Below are 25,111 nucleotides of genomic sequence, written 5' to 3' on the forward strand. Positions count from 1 at the left end.
CATCCTAGTGAAACAGGCCCAGAGAAGAAAGTGCTTCTCCTCCTGCTTGCAAGACTTTCCAGTACCAATGGTGTTGAATGCATCCGCACGAAGTGTGGAGGCAGGGTGTTGTAAGTGCCCCTGAAGTGGTAATTTAAGAACGTACTTAAGTGTTTTGGGTAGAAAAGTTTTGCTGGATTATCCGTGTCATTAAGTAAAGCATGTGCCTAAGTGGCTCTGAATTGTGGATACGTGCAGTTACCTCCCTTCCCTCTTGTAAATTGCCTCTCGTAATGCTTATCTGGGGTTATTTAAGCTTCAGTCTCCCTCCTGGAAAGGCAAATATCGCTTTCCCAATGACACTCAGCAGGAATGGATGTGCTGGGAGGTGAGGAGTCACTGGAGGAGTCAGCAGCCACGGCAGGAGTCAATCCCAAAAGCTTCACGGTGAGTGGGATGCTCTCTGCAGGGCCGGGCAGCTGTACAGGGTCAGCCGAGGTGCCTTGCAGCCAGACCCGCGCTCAGCCAGGCAGGCGTACGGCTGGGCTTCGGCACCCGTGGCTCAGGCATTTCCTCGGCCAGAGATCGTCTTTTTATCTAATAGCCTCTGATGTTTTTTTCCACTAATGAGTTCAGTCCCTTTTTAAGCTTGTGTAAATCTCCAGCATCTGCTACCTGTTTACATGTGGGAAGCAGTCCCTTTCTGGGTCTGAGTCTGGTCCTGCAGGTTTCAGCTGATGTCGGGAGTGAACAGAAACAATCTCACCCTGCCCATGCCCCCCCGGTTTTATGGACCTCCATCACATCTTACATCAGGGGTGTCTTTTTGGGGCTGCAGAGTCTTTATCTGTACCATTGTTGCAAAACCAAGTGACCTTCCATCCCTTGAGCATCCATTAGGAAAAGCTAGCGATCCTGAGCCCCCCAGGCCTTATTAATGACGGCACTGCAGTATTTCAGAGATGTTTTCTACAGTAAACGTGGCTGAAAATACTAACTGTAGGAGTTCATATCTCCCTCCCCCCATTAAAGCCTACAGTTTTCTGGACAAAGGTGTTCTGCTGTGCTCTGCTTACTCTTTTGCTCCTGATATCTTGGTGGTGGTGATATCCAAATACAGGTTGGACTTCTTGAAGGCAGTGAAGTTTCCTTCTGGACTAACTCAGGGTGACTGGTATTTAATAACTGCACGGTAAATGCGTTTGCTGAAGTGCCGGCGTGTTTGGCGTGACGCCGCTGTGCTCTGGCAGGTGACCAATGGAAGGCAGTACCAGGTGAAGCATGTAATGGGAGGGTTTTCTGCCATTGTTAGGCTGCTGTCTGTTGGCAAGAAGTGTTTTTCTTGTTGTGAGCAGACAGTTGGTTCAACACGAGGAGCAGACACCCGAAACTCTTCTCCAGCGGTGGGAGATGGACGCTGAGCTGCAGGAGAGGCACGGGGGAGAAGCCTCTCCCAGGAGAAGTGATGAGGGGTATGCCAGGGGTATCCCAGTTTGGGTTCAGGACTGGGACAGGAGTAGTTTTATTTAGTAAGAGCCTTTTGTTTAGTAAGGCATAAGAATAAGCAAACAAAAGGTCTGTCTGAGCCCAGCCCTGACAATAGCCAGGAGCAGCCACTTAGCACAGAGCAAGCACGCAAGCTTGACCCAGGGGAAAACCCTGCTGACTCGCATAGTCAAGATGAAGTACAGAGGCCATCCCTTCTGCTATTTAGCTGCAAGCTCATTACTTTGTCTGGCTCATGAGAAGCTGAAGCAATTGCTGTCAGCGTGGCTGAAGGGAAGAAAAAAATATTTTCTCCCACGTTCTGTAGAAAAAGCACAATTTCCCTACTGCGACTGTGCCTGGGGAAGCTAAGGGTAGCAGTTCTGGTCCTGTGTGCAGAGGAATGCTTGTCTCACCTGTATGAGCTACTGGGTTCAAGGGAGGGTTGCATGCACAGCTAGAGGCATCGGGAAGTTACCTTTCCGGGATCAGTTCTCTGCTGCACACCCATACAAATGCCTGGGAAGCTCCAGTCCCAGTGTGCTAGGCCTGGAGCAGTAACGAGACGCCTGACACGCTAATCAAAGCCACCTGTCCTGAGATAAGACTTTAATCTACTCAATCATCAATCTGTGAGTATAATTTCCGTTATCTTAAAAGGAAAGTTAAGCAAATAAATCAACAGCCAAGCCAGCACAGGCTTGTCTCTTGTGAAGGATATCGACTGCAACATGAGCCAGAGGTAGGGGCTATCAGGCAGCAGTGGTGTAGGTGGATTTGGTCTGTTTGGCTCTTGGCAGGGGTGAGCTCCTCAGGCCTTGTGTTGGCAAGGCTCAGCAGAGATTTGTTCCATCACAAATCCGTGATGGAGCTCAGGTGGGTTCCAACATGTTGTGCTCTCCTGTGACTTCCAGCGAGCTGCTTAACCCAGCTGTGCCTCCTTCCGTGTGTGAGCTGGGGACCTGCTCCCTCCCCGTTCCTGCATGGTGCCTCCACAGGTTGGTCCCCCCTTCGTATGCAGCGTGTCGAGGGGGAGCTTCTGACTGCAGCTCCGGCTGCAGGGTGCTGGGTGTTGTGAGTGACACCACCAGGAGGGGGACTGGTTTGTGTTTTGTCATGGACAGGGGACAAACAAACAACAACCTTTTAATATAAGTGTTGTTGATACATGCTTGATGGGGACTGTGTGTAAGAGTAATTAGCTGGTGGAGAAGATCAGAGATGTGCTAGAACCTTTTGTGAAGGTTGGGCAATTTGTTATTTGATGCAGTTACATAAACAGTTGTGCTTGGGGTTAGCAGCAGCCCAGGGTACAGGCTCTGCGGGGTGTTTTGGCGTGACTCACTGCACGTACCCTGCTTGTGACGTTCCCAGTGGTCCCTTGAACACTGGCACGTGTGTAGCCACAGCAGGAAGCTGCATGTGTCCTCTGTGACCATGGCGTGCTCATGTGGTTAGAGGAGAGGTGTAGAAGGCAGCCTGAGTGACTCCGTAACACGCTGTCCCAGCTGGGAAGGCTGGGCATCCCTCCCTCAAACCAGTAAGGCAGTGGGACTCATCCTTCCAGCAGGCTCTACTGAAAGGCCTTGGCCAGCAACACATTCAAGTGACAGAGGATGGACGGATGCAGCAAGAGGACAGTGGCAAAGTGGTGAATAGAGAAAATCAGAGCCAGGATCCTCACCTTAGCCCCTGGACAAGACCCCTGAAATGAGCTGAGCGGGGGAAGGAAACAGCCCACTGCATCCGTTCCCCTGGCTCAGTGCGGAACACTGCAGACAAGCAGAGAGGCTTGCCTCAAAGAGCAGCCTCTGGTTTAGACTCTGGATGGTGGTGCAGCAGTTTCCTTGGGAGGGTGTTAAATCATTTCTTTGCTACAGGAGTGATGTGAGCATAATACTAAGCAGATTCTGCAGTAGCACCATATGGGTTGCTTTTGCCCTTGGATGGGAACGGGATTCTGTTTTTAATCAAGTATAATTCAGCATCAGCCTCAGTAAATTGCAGGATGTGTCACTGCATTGCAAAGTTTTATATATATATAATTTGTAAATGGGCTTTTAGCAACTGAGTATGAATGTGCTGGAGCCCTGAGGTTTCCAGAAGGAAATGCAGTGAAAGGCACCTTTTTTAAAAGGGCCAGGGGACAATCTCTTATTTCTCTTTTCACAGAGCTGCTGTCTCTGCTTCCTCCTGGTCTTCCCTGGCTGTTTATAGGCAGGCAGGGCCCAGGTATTTGCTTCTGAAATAAAAGGCCAGCCTGTTTAGTCTCTGAATAGCCTGCGGTATCTGGAAACGAGGAGCATTTTGTGTGTGTTGCAAAAAAAAAAAAAAGCTGGCTTGTCCCACCAAAGGCAGCAAAGGGAGTGAGCAGAAAGAGACGATTTGCTCAGCAGAAAGATTTGCTCATTCGCTAATGAGCGGTGATGGAGCAGGGTGGCAGAGTGGCAGGAGGCCTGCAGAGAGCCCAGGCAGGGCCACGTGCTGTGCACGCAGATCGGAGCCAGCTGGCCCAGCAGCAGAAATCCTCTCCAAAATCCGCCCCCTTCCCCTGCCCCACCTGCTGTACCACAGCCGCCGAAGGTTTGCCCTCCTGCTGCCTTTTGGTCCAGGTACTGCAGTACCTCCGGCCCACGCGCTGTGGGTTATGGCCGGGAGGCCGCAGGACCTCGGCCCTGCCCAGTGCCTTCTGGAGAGGCCGGGGTGCAGCTGGGTGGTGGGAGCCTCCCGGGGGCAGTGTGCCTGTTAACAGCGGTGATGGCACTCGCAGTGATGGGCTTCTGCGGGATTTTCGTTTTGTTGTTACCAGCCCTGACGAGTGCAGGTTTAGTTCTGCAGGGATGCTCACCCAGTTCAGAGACACATAAGCCTCTGCTTTCCTTTAACACCGTTCCCACATCACCTGCTGGCTTTTCATGGAGGTGATGCTCAGCACGTACCAAACCGTGCCCTAACAGGGCACGTTTTGTAGCCTGGAAGTACAGATTCACTCCCCGGAGGTTCAGCGCCCAGAGCTCTTGCAGGCTTGGAGCCATCTGATGGCAGAGTACAACCAGGCAGCTGCAGCAGCCTCTTGAAGGAATTTTTTCTTGTGGTATAGGACCAAGGTGAGATACTGTGTTTGTGGGGCTGATGAAATTTAGGGAGAAGTGGGTGCAGGCTGGCTGAAACTGTTGGAAGGCTTTGAGTAATGCAGGTGCAGCTGGGGAGGCTTGCAGAGAATCCATCCTGGGACAAGGTCTCCTGCAAGGACCAGCCGCAGGTCACAGGCACCTTTTCAGGAAGCCCCGGGTGCTTTTTTACTGCTTCTGCTTTCCAGGCTAGACTTTTAGGTGTGATTTCTGGTACCTTTGAGCTCCCTGGGGCTCTAGGGTTTGGCCAAGTCCAGCTTTGGGCTTGTGTGGCCAGGCTTGCTAACACAAGCTGTGGTGGAAGTGCAGTGCGTGCTCCCTCCCCTGTCGTGCCTGCTCTGTGAGGCTTAGCAGACAGGTATTTCTAATGCACTTGGGGATCTTTGCCTAGGAGATGCTCTACAAACCCATGGGATTGCTATCCAGATGCAGATAGGCCTGAAATACTGTTAACCTTTCCACGGAAGTGAAGGATGGGTCTAATGAAACCAAATTTAACAGAGTGCTCCAGAATCAGCCTCTGGCCTGAGGGCTCTGTAATATCTTACATTGTTTCATTTTCATTAGGAAGCGGTATTGATTTATTTTTTGAATTGGGTCTGTCAGCACAGCAAGTGCAGGGCATCCTGGAGCTTGGGGAAGTTGGTACAGCGAGCTGCTGACATCTGCTTTTAAGAGCAAAATCAAATCCAGACAACAGCAACGACGGGGACGGTTTCTTCAGTTTGTCGACGTGACTTCAGTGAAGCTCTCTGCTTTCACCAGTTCTGCATCGATTTCAGCTTCGGGAAGGATGCAGACGAGGACCTGCACGTGGGAACTGGTGTATTTTGGCTGTTGGTGTCCCCCTTGTGCATGGTATGTGGCGTGGTGGGGAGCAGCAACGGGATGGTCCTTACACTGGCCACATGCAGCCAGCACCCACGGCTCGGAGCGCAGTCGCGCCAGAGCTGCCTTCCGCCTGCTTTGGGATCGTTCCTGTAACACTGCAAGCAAAGAAACCAGTGCGCTGCTGGAGCAGGCGTCTTGGGGCAGAACACAGAGTAGCTGGCAGTTCCCTCTTGGAGGAATAGGATCAGCTGAGGGATTCCCAGTTCCCAAGGAAGGAAACAAGGAGAGGTCCTGGGTTGATTTAAAAAAATAATAATAAATGAATTTAAAAAAAAATCCCCAAACTCTCATGGAACAAGTGTAGGTGCAGCAGTACAGTTATCAACAAAGCTGATAATCAAAGCTATGTTCCTTTAAAGCACATTTGGGGGTTTTATTTAGATGTTGAAATTGCTTTTTCTTCCGCACTGTGCCCAATGCAGCCCAGCCTCTGCTTGTTTGCGGCTATGTCAAAACATGTCCTTGATGCCAAGGACCGAGACAAGTGGTGTGCTCCTGGGGTCTGCGGTCCTGCGCTCCAGTGACACTAAACAGCAGTTTTACTGAGGCTGCCTTTCAGCCCTGCTGCTCTTATGTCTGCAAGGGGGGAAAGTTGTTCCCAGACACCTCAGGCTGGTGAAATGAGAGGGTTTACTTGTGCTGGGGGTTGCTTTTCACTCTGTTTTGTCTGACTGTGGCTTTCAGCTGCCCGAAGGTGGCTCAGCGAGCAGTGTGCTCCTCGCAGCGTTGTCCCTTCTGTGCCATTACTGGCAGTCCGGAGGGCACTGTTAGCGCTTGGGTTTTATTTCTGAGGTGCGTAGCTCTCCCTCTGCAGTTCTGCAGGGATAACGCCACCGTTTCCTCTGCATGCTGTACTGGAAACAGGGATCGCACCGGTTTAATAAGGACCTTTCTGGCCAGACAACCCCAGGCTCCTCTCACGTTGTGGAGCAGCAGTGCCTGTGTCCCCGCAGGGACGTCCCGTGGTGTGGCTGCTCTGCCTTCAGCCAGCCCTGCTGTAAACTGCCGGGGACTTCGAGAATTGTGCTTCAGAGCAGAAAAGGGATTTTAAGTTGCCTTCATCAGGTTACAGCTCCATACCAAATTATTTCCTGGCAGATGTGAGCTGATGCTCTTCATGTTTGTAGGTGTGATGGAGCCTCATTCATTTACAGCTGCTGGTTCTTGGTGCACAATTTCCTTCATGGCTCTTACCCTGCACAAGGCAGCCAGACAGCAGAGAGGATGTGTGGGTAGCTCAAGTTTTTCAGGCCAGCTGGCACGAGACCTGCATTGCTGTCACTCACACTGCACGGCGAAGCAGTGTGCTGTGGGTTGGGTTGGGCCCTGCTCCCTGCATCGCCGTTCCTAACCCGGCCACCACTTCCCCTCTGCGCCCATCGCCTTCCCATCGCAGTTTGCTGCTCTTTAAATCGTGTGCCGGGGTTACTGACGCTGCATTGCAGAGCCCTGGGACGTGTCAGGCTGACTTCTGTAAGCACAGCCTGGGCTTCCCTGCTAGAGGCACTTGCGCTGCTTTCCTCCTCTAAGCAGTCCAGGTCAGACCGTCCCTGTCCCTAAAGCTCACGACAAGCACATGGAGGTTCTGCTCTGGAAGGCACAAATGTTCATTGCCCCTCGTGTTCGCCTGCTTTGGTTTTTGCAGAGGTTGGGCTTCCTAGCTCTTCGTTCAACGTCCGTGTTGCTGCAGTGCCCAGACCGAGGTGGGCACTGAACAAGCACAGAGCACCTGCCAGACAGCCCACACCTTCTGCTTTCATTGGGCTGCACAAAGGCAGGGAATGCATTTCATGAGATAAATAGTACGGGGGGAGGAAAATAATAAAAATTTCAGAGTACCTGCTTCCCTAGCGTAACTCCTTGCATTTTCAGACTTAGCTCCAGGGATGAGCTTGTATGGTCCGTACGTTTTTGTGGTCATTTAGAGGTGTTGGGAAGCTCAGCTCTGTGGTACCAGGCATGTCCCTTAGCAGCCTTCACCCAGACGCCTCCATGAAAGACAGCTCACCATTTCCTGAAGGGAATCGTCGCTTCCCCCCCTCCCTGTTTTCTCTTTTTCTTGCTTTCCCTCTATTACCATAACGAAATGTCAGCCTGCCACCAGCCGTGCTGCACAGCAGATGTCTCCTCGTAATTGCTGCTGTTACAGGGTGTTCGGTGTTTATCCTGACTGTCTAGCCAGGCTGTTACAACGCTAACTGGCTCACGTCACAGCACAGACACATAGCGGCTGCACATCTGGAAGAGGCTGTAGCCACCAATGCTGTTAGCTGAGGCTCTCCAGCGAGCTTTTTTCTGCTGCGGCTCGAGATCAGCTCTTAGGGGATGGAGCAGCCCACTGAACCTGCGGGTGTGTGTGCTGCTGGCGAGTCCTCCAGCCGTGGCACGCTGCTTAATGTAGCACGTTTGAAATCTTGCCCTTCCAGCCTCGGCGTGCTGCCCGGATGAGTTATATGAAGGTGAGCCCAGATCTCTGCATGTCTTTGAGGCTCTGTCGTGTGCCAGGGATGGCACCTATCAGCAGTGCTTCAAACTCGGAAGAGGTCCTTGCAGAAGGTCTGTAAGCGTGCCTTCCCCTCCCCAGACGTGGCTGCTGGAAGCTGCCTTGGGAAGAGCAGAACAGTTAGGGGAAGTCAATTCACGCTCCTAAAACACAAGCTGGAGTGCTCTGGAGGGCAGGCTGCCTTTGTGGCAGTGTGCTGGCCAGCTTTGTAAGCCACAGAAGGGTTAGGCCAGCATTTCCCCCCACCCAATTGCATGGTTCCTACAAGATACAAAAAACGCTTATGGGGAGGTGTGAAACCAAACCTGCTGGACTTGACAAAGGAAACGTGAAAATGGGAATTGAGGCTGGGGGAGAAGGGAGGCTGCAGGGTCCTGTTCTCCTGGGAAAGGTGGTAAAGACTCGAGCATTTCTTTTCCTGTTCTGTAAAGTCTCCTGTGTTTTCTGCACAGGGCTTTTGGGGCCATTTCATGTTCTGTAAGATTTTTTGGTTTAAATTTGCTCTCTATGTTCGTAAGAAATCAGCCACTTCCCTACAACTCCCTGCTGCGTCTTCCCCTGGCAGCCCAGACGTGGCTTTATTGCAGCTGCAGTATTGCTTCCCAGATAGCTTGTAATGAGAGGGATTTTTTTTTTTTCTTTTTCAGTGTGTCTCGGCCTCCAAGCTCTTTGCAAGGGTTTATTTCATTTTGGAGGTACAAGCAGTTCCGCTGGTGCACACAGTTGACCTCCTGGAGCTGGGACAGAGCTGGAGTCTTTTAGGCAGCCCTATAGAGCGAGAGGCACACATAGGAACAGCCTTTGCTTAGGAAGGGCTCCGTGGTAGAGGTTTGGCCATGGGTCTGGATGTGAATGTGTCCAGAGTGCAGTAGTGGAGATTTGGGATGATGCAAAAAAAAAATTTTTAAAAAATATTGAAGTTTATGTCCTTGCCCCACTACAAAGCGTGGCTAGAGAGAACCTGCCATTTCTGGCGTGCTGGCACCAAGCAGATGAGGATTGCTCTGTGCTCAGAGGTATCTTTCGACCCGAAAGCACCCCTTGATTTCTGAGTTGTCTAGCCTTGGTGCTTGGCTGCCAGTTGTCATATTTTGCCTAAATATCTCCTCCGGGCCTGTTTCATTCTGCCTGTGGCTCTGCTCCTTTTGCTTAGCTTTACGGCACCGCAGTTTTGAATTAAGTGAAGTGAAAATTAACCTCTCTGTCTGGAGCCCATCAGTCTTTAATACTGCAGGCTGCCTGGCCCATCATCTGCTCCAATGAAGCCACACAAATCTGCAAGGTTTGAACAATTTGCTTCTCTAACTGCTCTGCTCTGTGCCACTGCTTGGTTTGTTTCTGGGCTCATGTGTGGTTTTTTTGTACGATTGCTGGTGACAGATGTATTTCTCTGAGCGTCATGCTCTGGTATACATCCCAGCGAGGTGCTAGAAAGGAATGGCTATAGGAAATGGCATTTGTGCTACGTTATATATGCCTACATAGCAGCACCTTTCAGGGATGTGTGGGCCTGCACTTCTATTTGCACCCTCCTGGAAAGGTTTCCTGTGGGTATGTCGGCTGCTGTTGCAGACCATATTGCTGTCTCTTTTTTAGTGCACTACCAGAAGATCGTTCACCGGGACATCAAGCCTTCCAACTTGCTCTTAGGAGATGACGGGCACGTCAAAATCGCGGATTTTGGAGTCAGTAATCAGTTTGAAGGGAACGATGCCCAGCTCTCCAGCACAGCAGGGACACCAGCCTTCATGGCACCAGAGGCCATTTCAGACACTGGCAAAAGTTTCAGTGGAAAGGTAGGTCTCTGCTCGCAGCCAGCACTTCTTGGGACCCCTCAGCCATGGCACAGAGGGCAACACTGCACCTGTATCCTTCGTGTGCTGTCCACCCAGGGACTGTGGTTCAGATTGGGGTTGTTATTAAGTTAATCAAAGCTCTAATTCTGTGCTCAGTTTAGGCAAAACTCAAGTCAGTTGTTCAGTGCAGCAGGTAGATGGACTTTGCAGGCCCTTGTCGAGACAGGAGGCAGGTTCAAGTCCAGCAGGACCCATTCCCTGCCCAAAGAGGAAAGGCCAAAACTCCCCGTTCCTTACCAAAACAGTCAAGATTCACAGGGGGTTGCTGGGCACCAAGACCATGTCTTGGTACCCTGAAAGTGAGGAGCGCTGGTGAATGCTGTGATGCAGATGTGGGAATAGGGGCCAGTGGTTTGATGTTGGGCTTTTTGCTTTGTTTGTGTGGTTTTTTTTGTTTGTTGGTTTGTTTTGTTTTGTTAGTGTTTTTTTTGCCTGGAAGAAGACTTGATGTTCAGCTCCTCATTGAGGTTCAGCCTTGAAGTGTCATATCTCCTGTTTCCAGTCTCCCCAATTTCTGAGAGACTCTGTGCAATAAGATTAAACATAGAAAAAGCTAAACACGTACAAATAATCTTCTGTGAGTCAGTGGGAAAATCCAGCCCGTTTAGATCATCTCTGGGTTGCATCTAATTTACTGCCTGCCCTTGCTCTCTTTCAGGCACTTGATGTATGGGCCATGGGGATTACCCTGTACTGCTTTGTTTACGGGAAGGTAAGCTGGCTTTCAGATGCTCCTGGCCCTGCCTGGCAGTGCCTGCCCGTCTGTCTTCTGACTCATTCCTTTCCAAATAAAGGCAAATATTAGAAGCAAAGCCCTACTTTCCGCAAGCTCCAGTTTTCCCAAATCACACTGTCTGTGAGAAAGGGCTTCTAGAGCTGCCCCCTTAGCTCAGAGCAGTAGTTAGTGCTACAAGCCCTGAGCAGCACTGGTAGCACAAACGGTGGTTTGTGGAGGACCGTCTGCATTGCCTGTGTCCAGAAAGAAGCCAGATAAGGCATGGAGGGAGGCATAAATTTAATCCCAAGCCACTGCAGAGCACTTCAGCAAACCACATTACAGGAAGCTTTGTCTGCCAGAGCTGTGTTGGGCCAGATGGAGCCTGGTTTGGCTTTGCCAAATTGCATGTTGTCATGGCCTTCCCCTCTCCGGTGGTCAGAAGCTCCCAATCCCACCCGCTCGCTCCCAGGACGAGCAGCAAGGCAGGTGTGTGTGGTGTCCATATGCAGGTAGGTTACTGAACCTCCTGTCCAAGCAAGGACCACAGCAGATCACACCACACAGGCAGAAAGCATTCAGCTCAGGGGTAAGAAGTGCCTGGAGAATGCAGCAGAGGTAGAACTATCTCCATGCTGGTGTGGTACTGCTGAACTAAGCCAGGGTGGAAAATGTTCTCCAAGCTGTGTCTGTAATGTCTTATTTGGGCCAAATCCTGAGGTGAAAGTGTCTTAACGTTGTTTTTATATTCTGATATAATCTGTGATTATATTACTTAACTATGTGCAGAGCATTGGAGGAAGGAAAAAGGGAATGTAAAACCAAGCCCAAGGATCCATTTCTGTTCCACGTGATCCTGTCCAGTAAATATTGTACATTTCATACCTATTTTATATTTCATAATTTACTCTGGCCAGGCAGGATGGGAAAGTGTGTCAGCATCCTAAAAAAAATACTGCTCTTTCTCCTTCAGTTTGATGTAGATGTTCATAGGGCCTGTGAATATGCTGTCCCTGCAGACCCCACAGTATTCAGGTAACTGCCCATCAGTACTGCCTGCTTTGACGGATAGTAAGAGCCAGAAGGTAGCTCTAGATGTTTGTTTCCTTTTAAAACGTTGGACACAAACAAAAACATGATGATGAGACCTATGCTCTGAACCCATATATCTGAATTTACAATGGAAAACAGTTGTTCTAATAATAATACCTAGCTCCAAATGATGTTTGTCATGCAGGCCACACAGTATCAGTATTTCCATTTTATGGGTAGAAAAAGTGGAGCAGAGAAAACGAGCAGTTCGTTGTTGCATGGTAGGCTGGATGGAGGGGGTGTCAGTGTCACAGTTGGGTTCTGGATCTGTTAGGTCCCTCTGCTGTTCTTCTGCATTTTTTTTTTAATGAAAAAATTGATTTGTGCGAGGAGAGGTTTTACTTATTTCCATCTCTGTGTCAAGTCCAGGTAGCGCACACAGAGAGTGCACTTCTGCTGCATGAACGACAAACACCGATGTGGTGCCAAGATCTGTGACAACAGGAAAATCTTTTGTTTGTTTTGCAGTGCCCTTTTATAGATGAATATATTCTAGGTCTTCATAACAGGATCAAGAACAAGCCTGTGGAGTTTCCAGAAGAGTAAGTAAACTTTCCTCAGGTGCTGTAAAATAAACTTCAGCCTTCTCGCTGTGCAGCATAAAAGCGGGTGACCGGTGGGTCACCACAGAGGGGCGGACGAAGGCAGGTGAGGTTCTTTGTGTTCTCCTGGGTCCTTCACATGAGTTCTGTGCCACCACTGCTGTCAAAGCCTTACAGCATTACAGGCACCGAGGCAGCAAGGTGTGAGCATTTGGGGTCTTGTCAGATGAGCGTGGCAGGAGGCGACTACACGTGGTGTGTGCTCAGTCCGTGCCGCTCAGACACCACACCTTCCTCTGAATGCATTGGCCACTCCTCGGCATTTCCTCCATCACTGGGCACTCTGTTGGTGGTTCATTTGCTTCTGCTGTTCACTATCAGATGAAGTAGCCAAAGCTGGATTTCCTGTATTCCTTCCCAAGTCAGCACAGCAGTCAGGCAAAGAACATTTGACCTTCTTGACCTAAGAGTTCATTCTAATAAAAAATTGGAGGTAAAATTACTTAATTTAAAACAAGCATGAAGGAATTAAAACTCTAACGAAAGGCACATCTGGTATTAGAGAGGGAGGGAGGGATGTCTGCAGACAGCCACAGATAATGTGCAAATAGCCACTAGCTGTTACGTGAATGATTTGCAAGATACTGAATTTTTAGACACCTACAGTGAGGGGCTGGGCCCCTGCCTCAGCAATCCCAGGCTCCCTTCTGAGTGTGCAGAGGGAAATGGCCATGTAGGCTGTCCTATTTTAGACATCTGCTCTGGCTGGATGACTCACAGCCCAGGTCTGTGTTAAATACTTCTGCACTAAGGCACAGGCACTGCAGGTAGCTCAGGGGAGCCGTCTCCACTCAGGCTGATGGAGCTGAAGACTGGGCAGTGCCCCTCTGCCCCTAAGAACCCGTGGCCTCAAAGCCTGGCCACTTGTCTGATGGCAAACACGAGCCCCAGTCATTGGTACGGAGCAATTCTGGCAGCCCGGTGCTGTTGGTGAGGTTTTGCAGGAAACCGGGCTCCAGGCACCGAGAGCACGAAGGCAAGTCGTGCCACGTCGCTGCGTTCCCACCTGTTGGTCTGCAGCCGGGGCTGCACTTTGTCTTAACAACACTAGCAACAACAAAAAAAAAAGTGTGTTTCTCTGGCAGCCCTCTCTCTGCTTGCTGGGGTGCTGGCGGAGTGCCCGTCCTCTGAGCTGTCGTGCGTTCGGGTTAGCAGCCAGCTTACAAGTGACTGCCCGTCTGTCTGTGCAGCAAGCTATTAACATTTAATGGACTAACGGGGTTGTGCTAAGAACGCTTTCTTCATTCAGACTTTTTCTCCAGCGATAATTCGGCCGTGTGATTTATTTGGATTTCTCAGCGACCTGCTCTCCATCTAAAAACAAACTCCACCCCCATTAGGCTGTTGGATAGCAGAGCTGCTGGGTGTTGTCGCCTGTCTGAGCCGCATCTATTTGTTAGATAAGGCAACAACGCGGAGGCGCGTAGGGCTGGAATTCACTGGACTGAATCCAGCCTGACCTCCCATGGAATTAGCACCTCGTTACGGTTAGGAATATTTTGGTTGCGATTTATTTCACCATGGCTACAAAAGCCACGTTCCTTTGTGCAGACAGCCCGTGGAAATTCATTGCCTGTTTCCTGACAACCCACAGGACAGAGATGAAGCTGACTGTACCCGTGTTGTCGTCCCTTCCCTTCCCTTCCCTTAGAGACACGGGGATAAATATTTATTGCTCCGGAGTTCTCATTCACTTCTGTCAGTCCTCGGCATGACACAGGGTGAATGGGGTTAGCTACAGCTCACACCCTGACGATCCTGGCACCGCTAAAAGCAAGCTGGAGAAGTTTCTGTCCAGGCATGTATTGAGAGAGCCAGAAGCTGTGCCTCGTTCCTGCTGGTGAGGTGCTGAAGTTCAGGACAATGTTCTCTGCCCTTGGTGCCTGTGGGCACCCTGCGAAATGATGTATGGGGTTGGCAGCCCTCCCAGCTAGGTGCTGAGCTCTGTGGTGCCTGGCATCTTCCTGAGAGCTGTTACAGGACAAATTCTGACAAATTCCAGATAACACAGGCTCTTCTGTTGGGTACAACGTGCACCCTGGCAAAACGGAGAGAAGGGAAAACAGAAGCAGGGTAAGGCAGCCCGTTACCTACCTATAACCCACCTGGGACTCGGTGATCTTGTTCACGGGGCTTTTCCTTGTGGCATCAGTCCTGCTGCGTAGAAATCAGTCTGGTAACCAAACTCGTTAGGTGATTATATAATCTTAAAATACAACCTTACGTTGCTGTTAAGCTGTTGCTGTTTTGGCACAGGTCTGCTGTTAAGTGTTTAACAAACGCCGTCGCGCTGCTGTCTCCGTGCGGAGCCTGTTTATTCCGACCTGCTACAGGCACTGCCGCCCTCCGTGGCTGCTCCTCTGTGCCTGGATCTCATCTCAAGCAGCACAGCTTTTCCCATTCCCACCTAAATTGTCACTTGAGGTGCAGCCGAGGACATGGGAAGTCTCTCAGGACTCCTCCTGCCATTCTCCTTGTCTGGGCTATGTTGTACCCACCCTCTGCCCTTTCCCACTGAACGAGCAGTGTTCCCTTGGGGTTGTTTGTTAAGGATGCCGTAGCCCAAGTGCACATAAAGTATTCATAAATTATTGAACAGCAGCTCTGTTTCCATCAAACTAAAATATCCCTTACTGTGATTTGGCCTTCATTTATGTTTATGGTAGTTTATTCTTTCTTCTTCTTGAGGAAGGCACGGAGGAGGTGGGCACAGCACCTGGTTCTCATCAGTGTTTTGAATCTGATGGTAGCACTGAAATCCAGCCCTGCTGGGGAATGGCATTTCGTGCTGCCAGATCCCTTCTCCCTGCAAGTCATTTGTGATACAGACCTTCAACAGCCTAATGCACTTCTGTCACATGCTGGCATTTTATGTCAGTAGCACTTTGGTCATACAGACCGCGTGTGTTTAAAGACGTCGCCTGCATCACTAGCAACAGAAGTCAGCGAAGTCTTTGGATAAGAAAGACTGCAGGAGAGACAGTAGGACCAAGGGCTTTTTGAGAATAGGGGCGGCTTCTGGGTTCAGGCAGTCTGTCATTTAGTCTTAGAAGTGGTCCTAAAAACTCAGACGCATTTCTCTCTTTTAGTCACATCTGTTCATTCCCTATTTTGATATCCCAAGGCTGAGCTATAAGGTAGGAAATACTGAGTTACCAAACTGGCTGCCGTCAGTGTTCATGGAAGCAAGTTAACCAACAACCTGCACGCTTAGCTGGGAAGAAAGGTCCCCGTTTGACATTCCAGTCCCAGCACGTAGTAGCTCATGGTGCAGGTTCTGCAGATCAGGTTGTGCCTTCCTGGTATCACAGAACCCACCTCCAGTTCTGCCTTCCACAACGCTTTGTTTTCACAGAATCTGTCCTCTGAAATTCCCCAGTAATGTGCTGTCTTTAAAAATGTCTTTAAATCCATTTGCCTGATCCCTTGCCCTGCCTTTTGAGAGCCTGCAGCCATGTTAGCAGGCAGAACAGGAGACCTGAAGCCCTTAGCAGTGACCATGATGCCTGAGAAGGCACCAAGCCACCTAGACCTTCCTTTCTTGGGCCAGTTTGCAGAGAAAATACCTTCTGATCAGAGAAGATTGTCTGACAAGTAACCGCAGGAAGGGCTATGCACACCTTGAGCATTTTCACTTCTCTTGTTAACTGTACATTGCTGTTTTATTTTCTCAGAGCACAGATAAGTGACGAGCTCAAGGATCTGATCCTACGCATGCTTGATAAAAATCCAGAAACGAGGATAACAGTCCCTGAAATTAAGGTAAATTGGACATCGATATTATAGCCTTTTGTTTCAGCTGATTTTTTGTTCCTTTGGTACCTCCTAATGAGACAGAGCCATTCCTGGTGTTTGTTTTGGGAGCTCTTTCTGGCAAACTGCCTTGGAAAGGGAGCGCGCTCGTTTTGCAGCGTGTCACTGTTCTGTCGCTGCTGCTTGCTTGGGGAATATTGACAAAAGCTCTCTTGTTTACTTATTTAAATTAAAATTACTCAAAAGCTGCATGATCTTCAGCAAATCCCCAGGAGGATTAGCATTGTCATAGGAACGGCGAGCGGCAGAGGCCTCGCTGTGAGCGTTAGACCAGTGTTAAGGGGCTGGCAGTGCCCTCCTTCACTATTACTCGTGGCAGCAGCTTCAAGGCACACACATTTTTTTTCCATCAGCATTACTCGAAGGAAGCTTATTAGCACAGAGGATGAACAGGCCTGGGTAGAGCACGGTGCTTTGCAGGGTTCGGTTCATTCTGCCTTTGCACGTGCTTTCTGTCCTCCTGTCACCCCTCACCGAGGCCTTGGACCCGCTTGACACTGTGAGATTTTCGCAGGAACCCTTCAGCATCCCCTACTGGGCACACAACCGTTCTGCTTTGTCTCAGGCCAGCACCAGCACATTTGCCTCTAAAGATGATGGTAGGAAGGTTGAACTTTGAGAAGAAAGCTGGCATCCCTTCTCTCTGTGCCCAGGAGGCCACAGCCAGTGCTGATGGGAAGTGCTTCGGAGCTGCATTAAATAATTTTACTTGGCAGCCCTTGCAGGCACTGTATGTGGAAACCAGAGCCCCATAAGAACCCCTGGGGAGTAGAACGGAGCAGAGTGCTGCATCTTATCCCCAGCTGTGCAGGGAAGGTGCTTGGTGTGCTTGAGGACTTGTGTTTGATGCTGAAAGAGCACGTGTCCATAGTGCCAGGCTGGGCCCTGGGCTCAGTGCCTCGAGCACTGCTTTTCTCATGTTCACCACCACGGAAATCGTCCTGTGGGAGGCAGTAGAAAGAGGGCAGCGTTTCTGTGCCGTTCCCCAATGTAGGACGATGGCCAAGCAGTTTTGTGGCAGAGGAGGCTTTGAAGTGGAGGGGAGCTTTTCAGGAGAGCATGGAGAAGGTAAAAGGACTAAAGTGCTACATGAGTCCAGGTGAAAAAAAAAATCATGTCATGACTGGGGAAGGAACTTTTAAAGAAAAAAATCAGACAGTTTGCATACCTGGTCAATTTTTTGATAGAGGAATATTTTCTGGTTCCTTCCTTGTTTACATATCAGGCCCCCTCGGAGAGGTTATTCCTGCAGCTTGGTGGCTCAGGCCTGGTGACGTAGCTGTGCCATCTGGCCACAAGCTGGCCACCAACCTTCAGCGGCACAGTTGCCAAACTGCTACCATCACTGAAGGCCCTGGCTGGTGGGGTTCAACCCAAAGAATACAGGAGAGCCTGCGTGCAGCTGCTGCAGCCCAGACAAGATGACACACTCCCTTCATATTCACAGACCAATCCCAAGGAGCTTCTTTGCTGTGAAGTAGCATACAGCCAAGCCACATGGCATCAGGGCTCCAGTCTTGGCTCCATGAACAATCAGATGTTTTCAAGCAGCTGCTCCAAGCCTCCTCTTCATCTTCCTCCTCATCCCCAAGTTTCTTCCCTTTTCCTTTTCCCCTGTTTTCACACTCTTCTGCTCCTCTTTCTCTTTCACCTTGTTTACATGTAAGATAAAATACTAACATGACTGCAAACATTTTTGTGTAGCTGGGCATTAGCTCCGTGTTGCTTCTCGTATGTAATCATTTATAGTTGATAAATTTCTGATGTCCACATTGAAAATAAACACAGCAAAAGCCAGAAGGCGATGGTAAGATTCTATAGGGAGTTAGGCAGGGACAAATACCCTAACTGCTCTACCGTCTGTGTTTGGAATTGCTGTTCAACATCAAAATAAATCAAGCAAATTGTTCATATGAGGAACATCGATCATACGGCTGGGCATATGGGCTTAGTGCATAGGTTTTGCTTAAGGCTGAATGTGATGTTCTGCCTTTGAAGAGAGTAGTTATGAGCACAATTAATGATCTTTGGAAAACACAATTTAAGTACCATAGAGACGCTCATTGCTAAGCCCTTGGAGAAGGCACTGGACACCTGCATCCAACTCACATGAATGGCACTTGGCAGTGAGAATCCGTCCTAATTCAAGTCCTTATCTTGGAGGTGAAGCAGGTCTTTCCAGTAGCTACACCGCAGGATGTTTTCCCTGACACGCAAAATGCCAGGCCTTGGATTTGCATAGGAGAGAGCCTGGCCCTGCCCTGCCATCAGCTCCCTTCGGCGACAGCACGGAGGGGACAGGGAGAGCTGGTGGGAAACTTCCCTGTCTCCTTTGTGTGGGTGTGTTGAGGTTTACCTGGTATCCAGGTGGCAAGGTGGCCACGTTTCTGCTCGTGTAGGCAGGAGAGCACTGCAGTAGCATCCAGATCTGAGTGCTCCATTTTAGGCACTTAAATCTTTCGTGCGGATGCATAAATGGTCCTGATTATCCCAGGTAGCGAGCACACACAGACCTAGTTGAAATGTGTGCACACGAGAGAGAGAAAGAAGAAAAGGTTCTGGATAGCTCCCATTTTCCAAGCATTTCAGACTTGATTCAGAGGACGCTGCCACTGTGGCACTGGTTGTGACAATGCTGTGCTTTAGGGGGTGCTGTCTGGCCAGCACCACAGTGCAGCAATTTCCAAGGGAGCTGAGATGCATCACTGTAAGTGGAAAATGGAGCGCAACCATTAGGCCAGCTGCCCCTGTAAGCAGTGCTGTGCCCATTACCCTCTCCTTACCGACATCGTCACTCTCTGCTGTAGAGGGAAGACTTAGAACTGTCTGTGTTCCCCCCACTTAGGTGCATCCGTGGCTAACCAAGAGTGGGGAGGAGCCCCTGCCGCTGGAAGAAGAGCACTGTACTGTGGTGGAGGTGACAGAGGAGGAGGTGAAAAACTCAGTGAAGACAATCCCCAGTTTGCCAGCTGTGGTATGTATAAACCACAACCGCTTCCTCTGCGTAAGTCTAGAGTATGATGCCTTGCTGACGCTCTCAGTTGGTGAAGGAATTTTGGAGGGTACATGTGTGCTACTGGCATGAGAAACTTTGCCTTTCAACTCCCTGTGAAGTTTCTGGGTCTTTGAATATTGCAGGGGCCTGACCATGTGAGCAATCCTGCTTTCAACCTGCCTCATAAGAGCTCTCATAAGAGCTGTAGGGTCACACACCCAACGTGTCTGGCATCAGACGTCCCAGAACACCAGAATCATCCCAGGTGTGGCTTGTTTCATTATCTAGAGGATTCAAGACAGCTCTTTTGGAGCCTCCAAATACAGGCTCCAAACCTGGAGGTGACCTGGCCAGAGACGCAGGGAGAGGACATCTACCGACAGAGTATGGAGCTGGCACTTACCTGCCAGCCTTGGGCACCATCGGTGGGTGCTTAAGGCTCTTCTGGCAGTTTGTGTGTGACCAGCTGGGGGTCTGGTCAGGGGAGCTCCCTGTGGTTAAGGTGCCTTTGTGGGAAGACCTGGAGTTCCTTGTGATAGGGAGAAAGGTGTTGAGCACAATGAGCACCCATTTTCACAGCTCTGGTGGTGTGGCATGAAGGTAACTGTCTGGGGCAGTGAAAACCATCCTTTCTCCCTGACAGCAGACCCTTTGTGTTGGAACACGTGGCAGCTGGCAGTACTTGCCCACCCTCACCCTGGGAGGGCAGCCCAGGAGAGCTCTGGTGCTGCCTCCTTCCAGGCTTGGACCACCAGGAATGTCAGGCAGCAGCAGCTGCTTTGACTCTTGCAGGCAATGGTTTGTGTCCAGGGGTCTGAGCTCCCTGCTTAAGGGAATGATGTCAACACTGCCCGGAAATAACTGTTCTGTGGGTTTCTCTGGTTCATGCCCTAGCTGTAATGCTGACAGATGTCTGTTTAATTATTAAGGAAGTTGTTGTTAGACTCTTTTGAACAAACTTCAAGGGGGTGATATGTCAGTCCTGCTGCTCTCACTGGTCTTTTCTTCTTCCTCAAAGATCCTAGTGAAGGCCATGCTAAGAAAACGCTCCTTTGGAAATCCATTCGAGGTCCAGACCAGACGGGAGGAGAGGTCCATGTCTGCTCCAGGGAACTTGCTAATGTATGTATATAAAGCCTTGCCTGGCTCTGCCACAAATGCAGGTTAAAGGTGCATGGGGAGGGTAAGGGAAGCCATTTTCCAACTCGAGTTTTGCTGTCTTTTACTCAATTCTTGCTCTTTCTCCATCATATTCAGAGTTAGGACTCTGGGCCACCAGTCCCATGAGTGACAGCTGGGCCGTCAGCCTCACCTGGGACAATTATTTTTGTGTTCTCACCCTGCAGAATCTGTAAGGCTGCAGTTAACAAGGCTGTGTTGTCCCAGAACAGTCCTTTTCCACTCAAAATCATCCCAGCACCATGCCCGGCAGGCTCCTGTGAGGGTATTAAGTGCCACACTGTACCTTAGACAATGCAGATCTATCTGAGTCTCTCTCCCTGGTGTGTAGGGATTTAAGGGCCCAGGTCAGTTCAAGGTGAGGGTTTAAGGCCCAGCTGTGTATTGAAGACTCCAGTAAAGGCTTTGCCCTTTGTCTCCAGGAGCAGTTAATACCAAACACCAGTTCAGTAGTTAAAACACCACCCCATACCTTGCCTGCTGCTGTGGGGCATGTATGAAAAGCACCACATTCACAGCTCCTTTGCAAGCTCAGCACAAGGGATGTGTCCTCGCTTTGTTTCCCTTGGCTCATTGCCTTCCAGAATAGTTATCGCTAATTTGACACCAGTCCCTGACCATATCTTCACTGTCATCCCTGGTCAGTGCATTGCATTGCTCTGAGATGAACAAACTTTTACTAAGTTCGAAGAAAAACATGTCGTATGCCTACCACTGTCCAGGACAGCTACTTCAGAACAAGGCGGGATTTCTTCTTTTCAAATTGATGCCTAAATTGATATTTCAAGGCTGTCTGGTCTAGAAACTTGAGCCTCTTTCCAAAAGAGACTTGTTTCCTTCCATCTTCATTTGAGGTGCTTGAAAGCTGTTGGGAAAACTTAACCCCGCCACGCTATGGCTGGTTCCTGTGTGGAGAGAGAAGGGCACTTCACTGTCTGCTCTGAACAAGCAAAGTTCATTTGATCAAATGTAGTTGTGAAGATTTTGATTAGCCACGTTATCAAGGTCTAATCACTTTTTAAAATATTTTTTTGACCTTCAAGACAAGCTGTATGCTTCCATTTTGTCTTTTGTATCCTTTCTAAAGATAATAGTTCAGTTCCTTTCAGCTTATACAAAACCAGCGTCTTTCCCTGTCTCTACTCATTGTTTGGTTTCAGTCTTCTTGTACAGGACTGTTCCAAAAGGCTTTTGAAAACCATATCTAATTTTCCCTGTTGTGCTGCTATGTCAAGTGCCCTTGGTTTACCAGAACATGTCAGGTTAGGCACTGGTCTGCGGCCGTGCCAGGCTGGCCTTTGCCCAGCAGGATAAGCGCTTAGAGCTGCTCTGAAAAAAACACAATGTTCTCTGAATGTTCCAGTTCTCTGAATGTTCCAGTTCTCTGCTGTGCTAACCCCTGCACTTAATTTCTCAGTCTCATGCAATCAGTGCCAGTTTTTGTCAGTAACAATTCACTTTATCCTAAATTAATTCACGCACAACTGGAGCTTTGAGAACCCATCTCCAAACCCTTCTGTTTAAAAGAAAGGCCTTGGCTGGGTCTCTTCAACAAATAGTGTCGGTTATTAAATGCTACAGCAGGGATGGTTTTTTCAAGGAATGTGGATTATTATTTCAAACCTTGAAAAATCCTAGACTGGTTCAATCTAATTAAGGTGAATTAGATATAAATAGGTTTGTTGAATCTAGTGAAATTGATTTAAAGTGAATTGGGTCTAAATGGGAATGTTCATAGTTCGGTGATTTCTCTTGATTAGTGTCACTTCCACAGGGGCATACCGAGCTAGACACTAAGGTCGTTCCCCATGCCATCAAGTTCTTAATTCATAGTGGCTTGTTCTGTAGTTAATTCACCCTTACTATTCATATAAAATCTAATATCAGTGCAAATGTTACAAATAACTTATTTTAACAAACACAGCACTTTAAGTCTGGATTGCTGTACATTTCTAGGGTCTAGCAGGAACAGATAACATTGTTGTAGCATATAGGATCTGCGGTTAGTGCATGTCAGGCACCATTTCCACACACATAGCAGGACAGGTTCTGAACCCTCTCTGGGGCCCTGCTGTTTCTGACTGGGACCCATACGTTTAGCAGAAACACTGCACTCAGCTGGATGGCTGCAGCATGCCAAAGCCATGCTGGCTGTTACCTGGTCTTTGCTACCCGTCACTGGTGAGGAAGGCAGGGAAGGCCAAGGAGAGGGTGCAGATTCTCCTGGCTGTTTCGATATCACTGCATTTGGCATCCTAGTTTTGTTGAACACCCCCCGAGAAGTGGGGCTTGTCAGAATGGCAGCATCACAGCCGTGCTGCTCTCTGGGCATGCTGCTGGCTGCTTGTCCACAAGGAGTTTGAACCAGCTAGTTTCTGAATTCCCTCCACTGCAGAGCTTCTCCTCCCCAGTGACAGTCTCTAGAGAGGTAAATCAGCTCTTGTAATATTGCATCTCCTTCCAGTTACAGGTAGAAAATGACTTTTTGTATTTCTATGTAAGAAAAATCAGAAAATCTCTCCAATTTCACATTCAATTTATCTAATTGGGCTGTATGTGAAATTGTCTGAGCCCCATTCACTGGCACGTCAAGTGCCTTGTATCTGTGCCCACACTGAGAATGTATTTTGTAGGAAATACTTTGACAGCTGAATCTGCTTTTTGGTGCTTGATGCCTAATGCGTGTGTTCCTTAAAGTGGATCTAACTTTTAAGAAGATAGGAAGAAAAAGGAGCTAGTTGACCACCTCACTCTTCAGGATTCAGAGAGGAGGAAACAAACAGTAGATCCCTTGGCTGAATTTTCCTTAGTTTCTGCCTGATCTCTGCATTACCCATGAAGCATGTGCCAGGCTCCGTTCTTGGAAATGCTTCCTGCAGAAGTTGCATGGGCAGAAGTCCTGGCAATGAAGGAGGTCTTCCATGTTTGTCACAGCCTTCATTTCCTTAGAGGACACCATTAAGACATCAGTGATTTGAAATAGTTTTTGAATTATTACTGTCAGGAGAGGAAGCTTTTTTAGCTCTTCTCAGACCTGGAGAACGCAGTCCTCTGCTGGGTGTTGTTCATAGCTTTGTTTAATAGCACTGAAAAGCTAAAAAGGCGCCTGTTGGAATGGCAGGTATATAGACCAGATAGCCAGAAGGGAACTAAAACGAAGGTGCCCCCTTTCAACAACTCTTCTTTTACAACACCTGCCTCTCCCACAGGAGCACCCCTGCACACCTACCGGCTGCGTGAGTGCTGCCAGCTCTCACTTTACGGGTAGCTGGGGCTGGGTGTCCAGGCAGCACCGGGATGGGGCAGAGTCACCCCCAGCTCTGCCTGTCATGCAGCATCTCCCAAAAGTCACAGGGATTCATCGAGCCTCGCAGATCTGCAGACCAGGGCCAGGTTGCACCCAGCATCTGTGGAAGATACCTATCATTTATTAATTTTTCCAGTTGCAGAATACGGAGGTATTTTTTAAGCCAGCTGTTTGGTGTCCAAAGCTGATTCTGAGTTTCTGTTAGTGTTTGCCATATTTCTTCTGCCTGTTCCAGATTTCTCCTAATTGAGTCAGCGCTGGCTTCACTACATTTTATTATGCTCATTTATTGCAACTACTACCTATCAAATTAATCGCGGTGTTTTGACAGACCCAATTTACTTTCCTGTTACGGCTGCTAATGCTATTGATGAAGCGCGGTTGCACGGGTGATCAGGCTCTATTTAAAAGCCTATCCTGCTTCCAGGCTTCCCCAGAGAGTGAGAGAGTTGTCACTACCTATAAGGCCTTCGTGACCACGTAGGGTAGGAACAAGAGAGGAGGGAAAATTGGTTAAAATGTGGCTGACAGCTGGTCCAGGTCTCAGACCAGGAGTAGCTTCTCCCAAAGCAGCACAGAGATACCTGCCTCCTGGGGGCTTTGTGCTGAGAAGGTCCTGGGGCTTGCTGACATAGGGCAGGTCAAAAATACACTGCGAAGATCCCACTAGGCCAGCCAGGTTTTCAGCATCATCTTTAACAAGGGAACGGCCACAGGCTGTGTTTAAATTTGTCAGGCGTCTCCACTTAAGACAGCAGCTGGTGCTGTGTCAGGCTCTCTAGTCCCCAGAAGACTTCAGGTAGGTAACGCGTAGATTCTGTCGGAACAGTCAAACCCAACCAAAAGCCACAACAGTTGTCGCTCTAAAGAGATAACTGTGCATTGTGGAAGAGCTGTGCCCCGCGGTGCAGGTAGGTATTCTTGCAGTCTGAGGACTGAGGCAAGGGGTTTTCCTCTGGCAAAGACCCTCCGCCAGGAGGACCACCCAGTGACCGACCCTGTGCTTGTGTGGCTCTGCCTGCGCTGAGCTCTCAGCCACTGCGCTCCCACGGTACGTGTTGGTAACACACAGCCCCCAGACACACGCAGTGCCATACGACATGGCCCAGGTAAGCGCTGATGGCTGTCAGCAGAGTGCTAGCAGCAGCCAGGAGCGTTCAGCAGTGGTAGGAGCTGGAGCAGATTTGTTCCAGTGCTACCAGTGCCCATCCGCATCTCTCCTTTGGGCTGCAAGTGAACTTGACTGCTGCTCCATCCTCTGTTTCACTCTGCTTCCTGGGCTCGTTAGGTGTAGAAATACAAGCTCGCTTGCCTGCTGCCATCATCTTCATGATCACTTTCTTCCTTTGTCTCATTGTTTTGCTCTCAGGGACAGATTCCTCTTAAACACATCTATATATTTGCATCCATCTTTAAGGTAATTCAGTGTTTGTGTTTCCCCTAGGTGCTGTAGAAATATGTGTCCTCCCCTCAGCCTGTGTGATTTGTGCAGTACTGAGAGCGTTTGGCTCCATCCTTCCTTCCTGTAGGAGCAATTTTACTGCCGTAGCTCTGTGTGTGTGC

General features: G+C 49.4%; 1 protein-coding gene across 9 annotated transcripts in view; it reads left to right on the forward strand.

Moving 5' to 3' along the window:
- Nucleotides 1–25,111, forward strand: part of CAMKK1 (calcium/calmodulin dependent protein kinase kinase 1) — a 98,826-nt gene that overhangs the window by 66,917 nt on the left and 6,798 nt on the right. For all 9 annotated transcript variants that reach the window (XM_066979493.1, XM_066979494.1, XM_066979495.1 and 6 more), the window contains 6 exons: nucleotides 9,586–9,785; nucleotides 10,504–10,557; nucleotides 12,121–12,194; nucleotides 15,929–16,016; nucleotides 18,913–19,041; nucleotides 20,081–20,184. In XM_066979493.1, the coding sequence (XP_066835594.1) occupies nucleotides 9,586–9,785; nucleotides 10,504–10,557; nucleotides 12,121–12,194; nucleotides 15,929–16,016; nucleotides 18,913–19,041; nucleotides 20,081–20,184 (649 nt within the window). The remainder of the gene's footprint in view (nucleotides 1–9,585; nucleotides 9,786–10,503; nucleotides 10,558–12,120; nucleotides 12,195–15,928; nucleotides 16,017–18,912; nucleotides 19,042–20,080; nucleotides 20,185–25,111) is intronic.

Source organism: Anser cygnoides, chromosome 18 (assembly GCF_040182565.1).
Source record: "Anser cygnoides isolate HZ-2024a breed goose chromosome 18, Taihu_goose_T2T_genome, whole genome shotgun sequence".
Taxonomy (NCBI): Eukaryota; Metazoa; Chordata; class Aves; order Anseriformes; family Anatidae; genus Anser; species Anser cygnoides.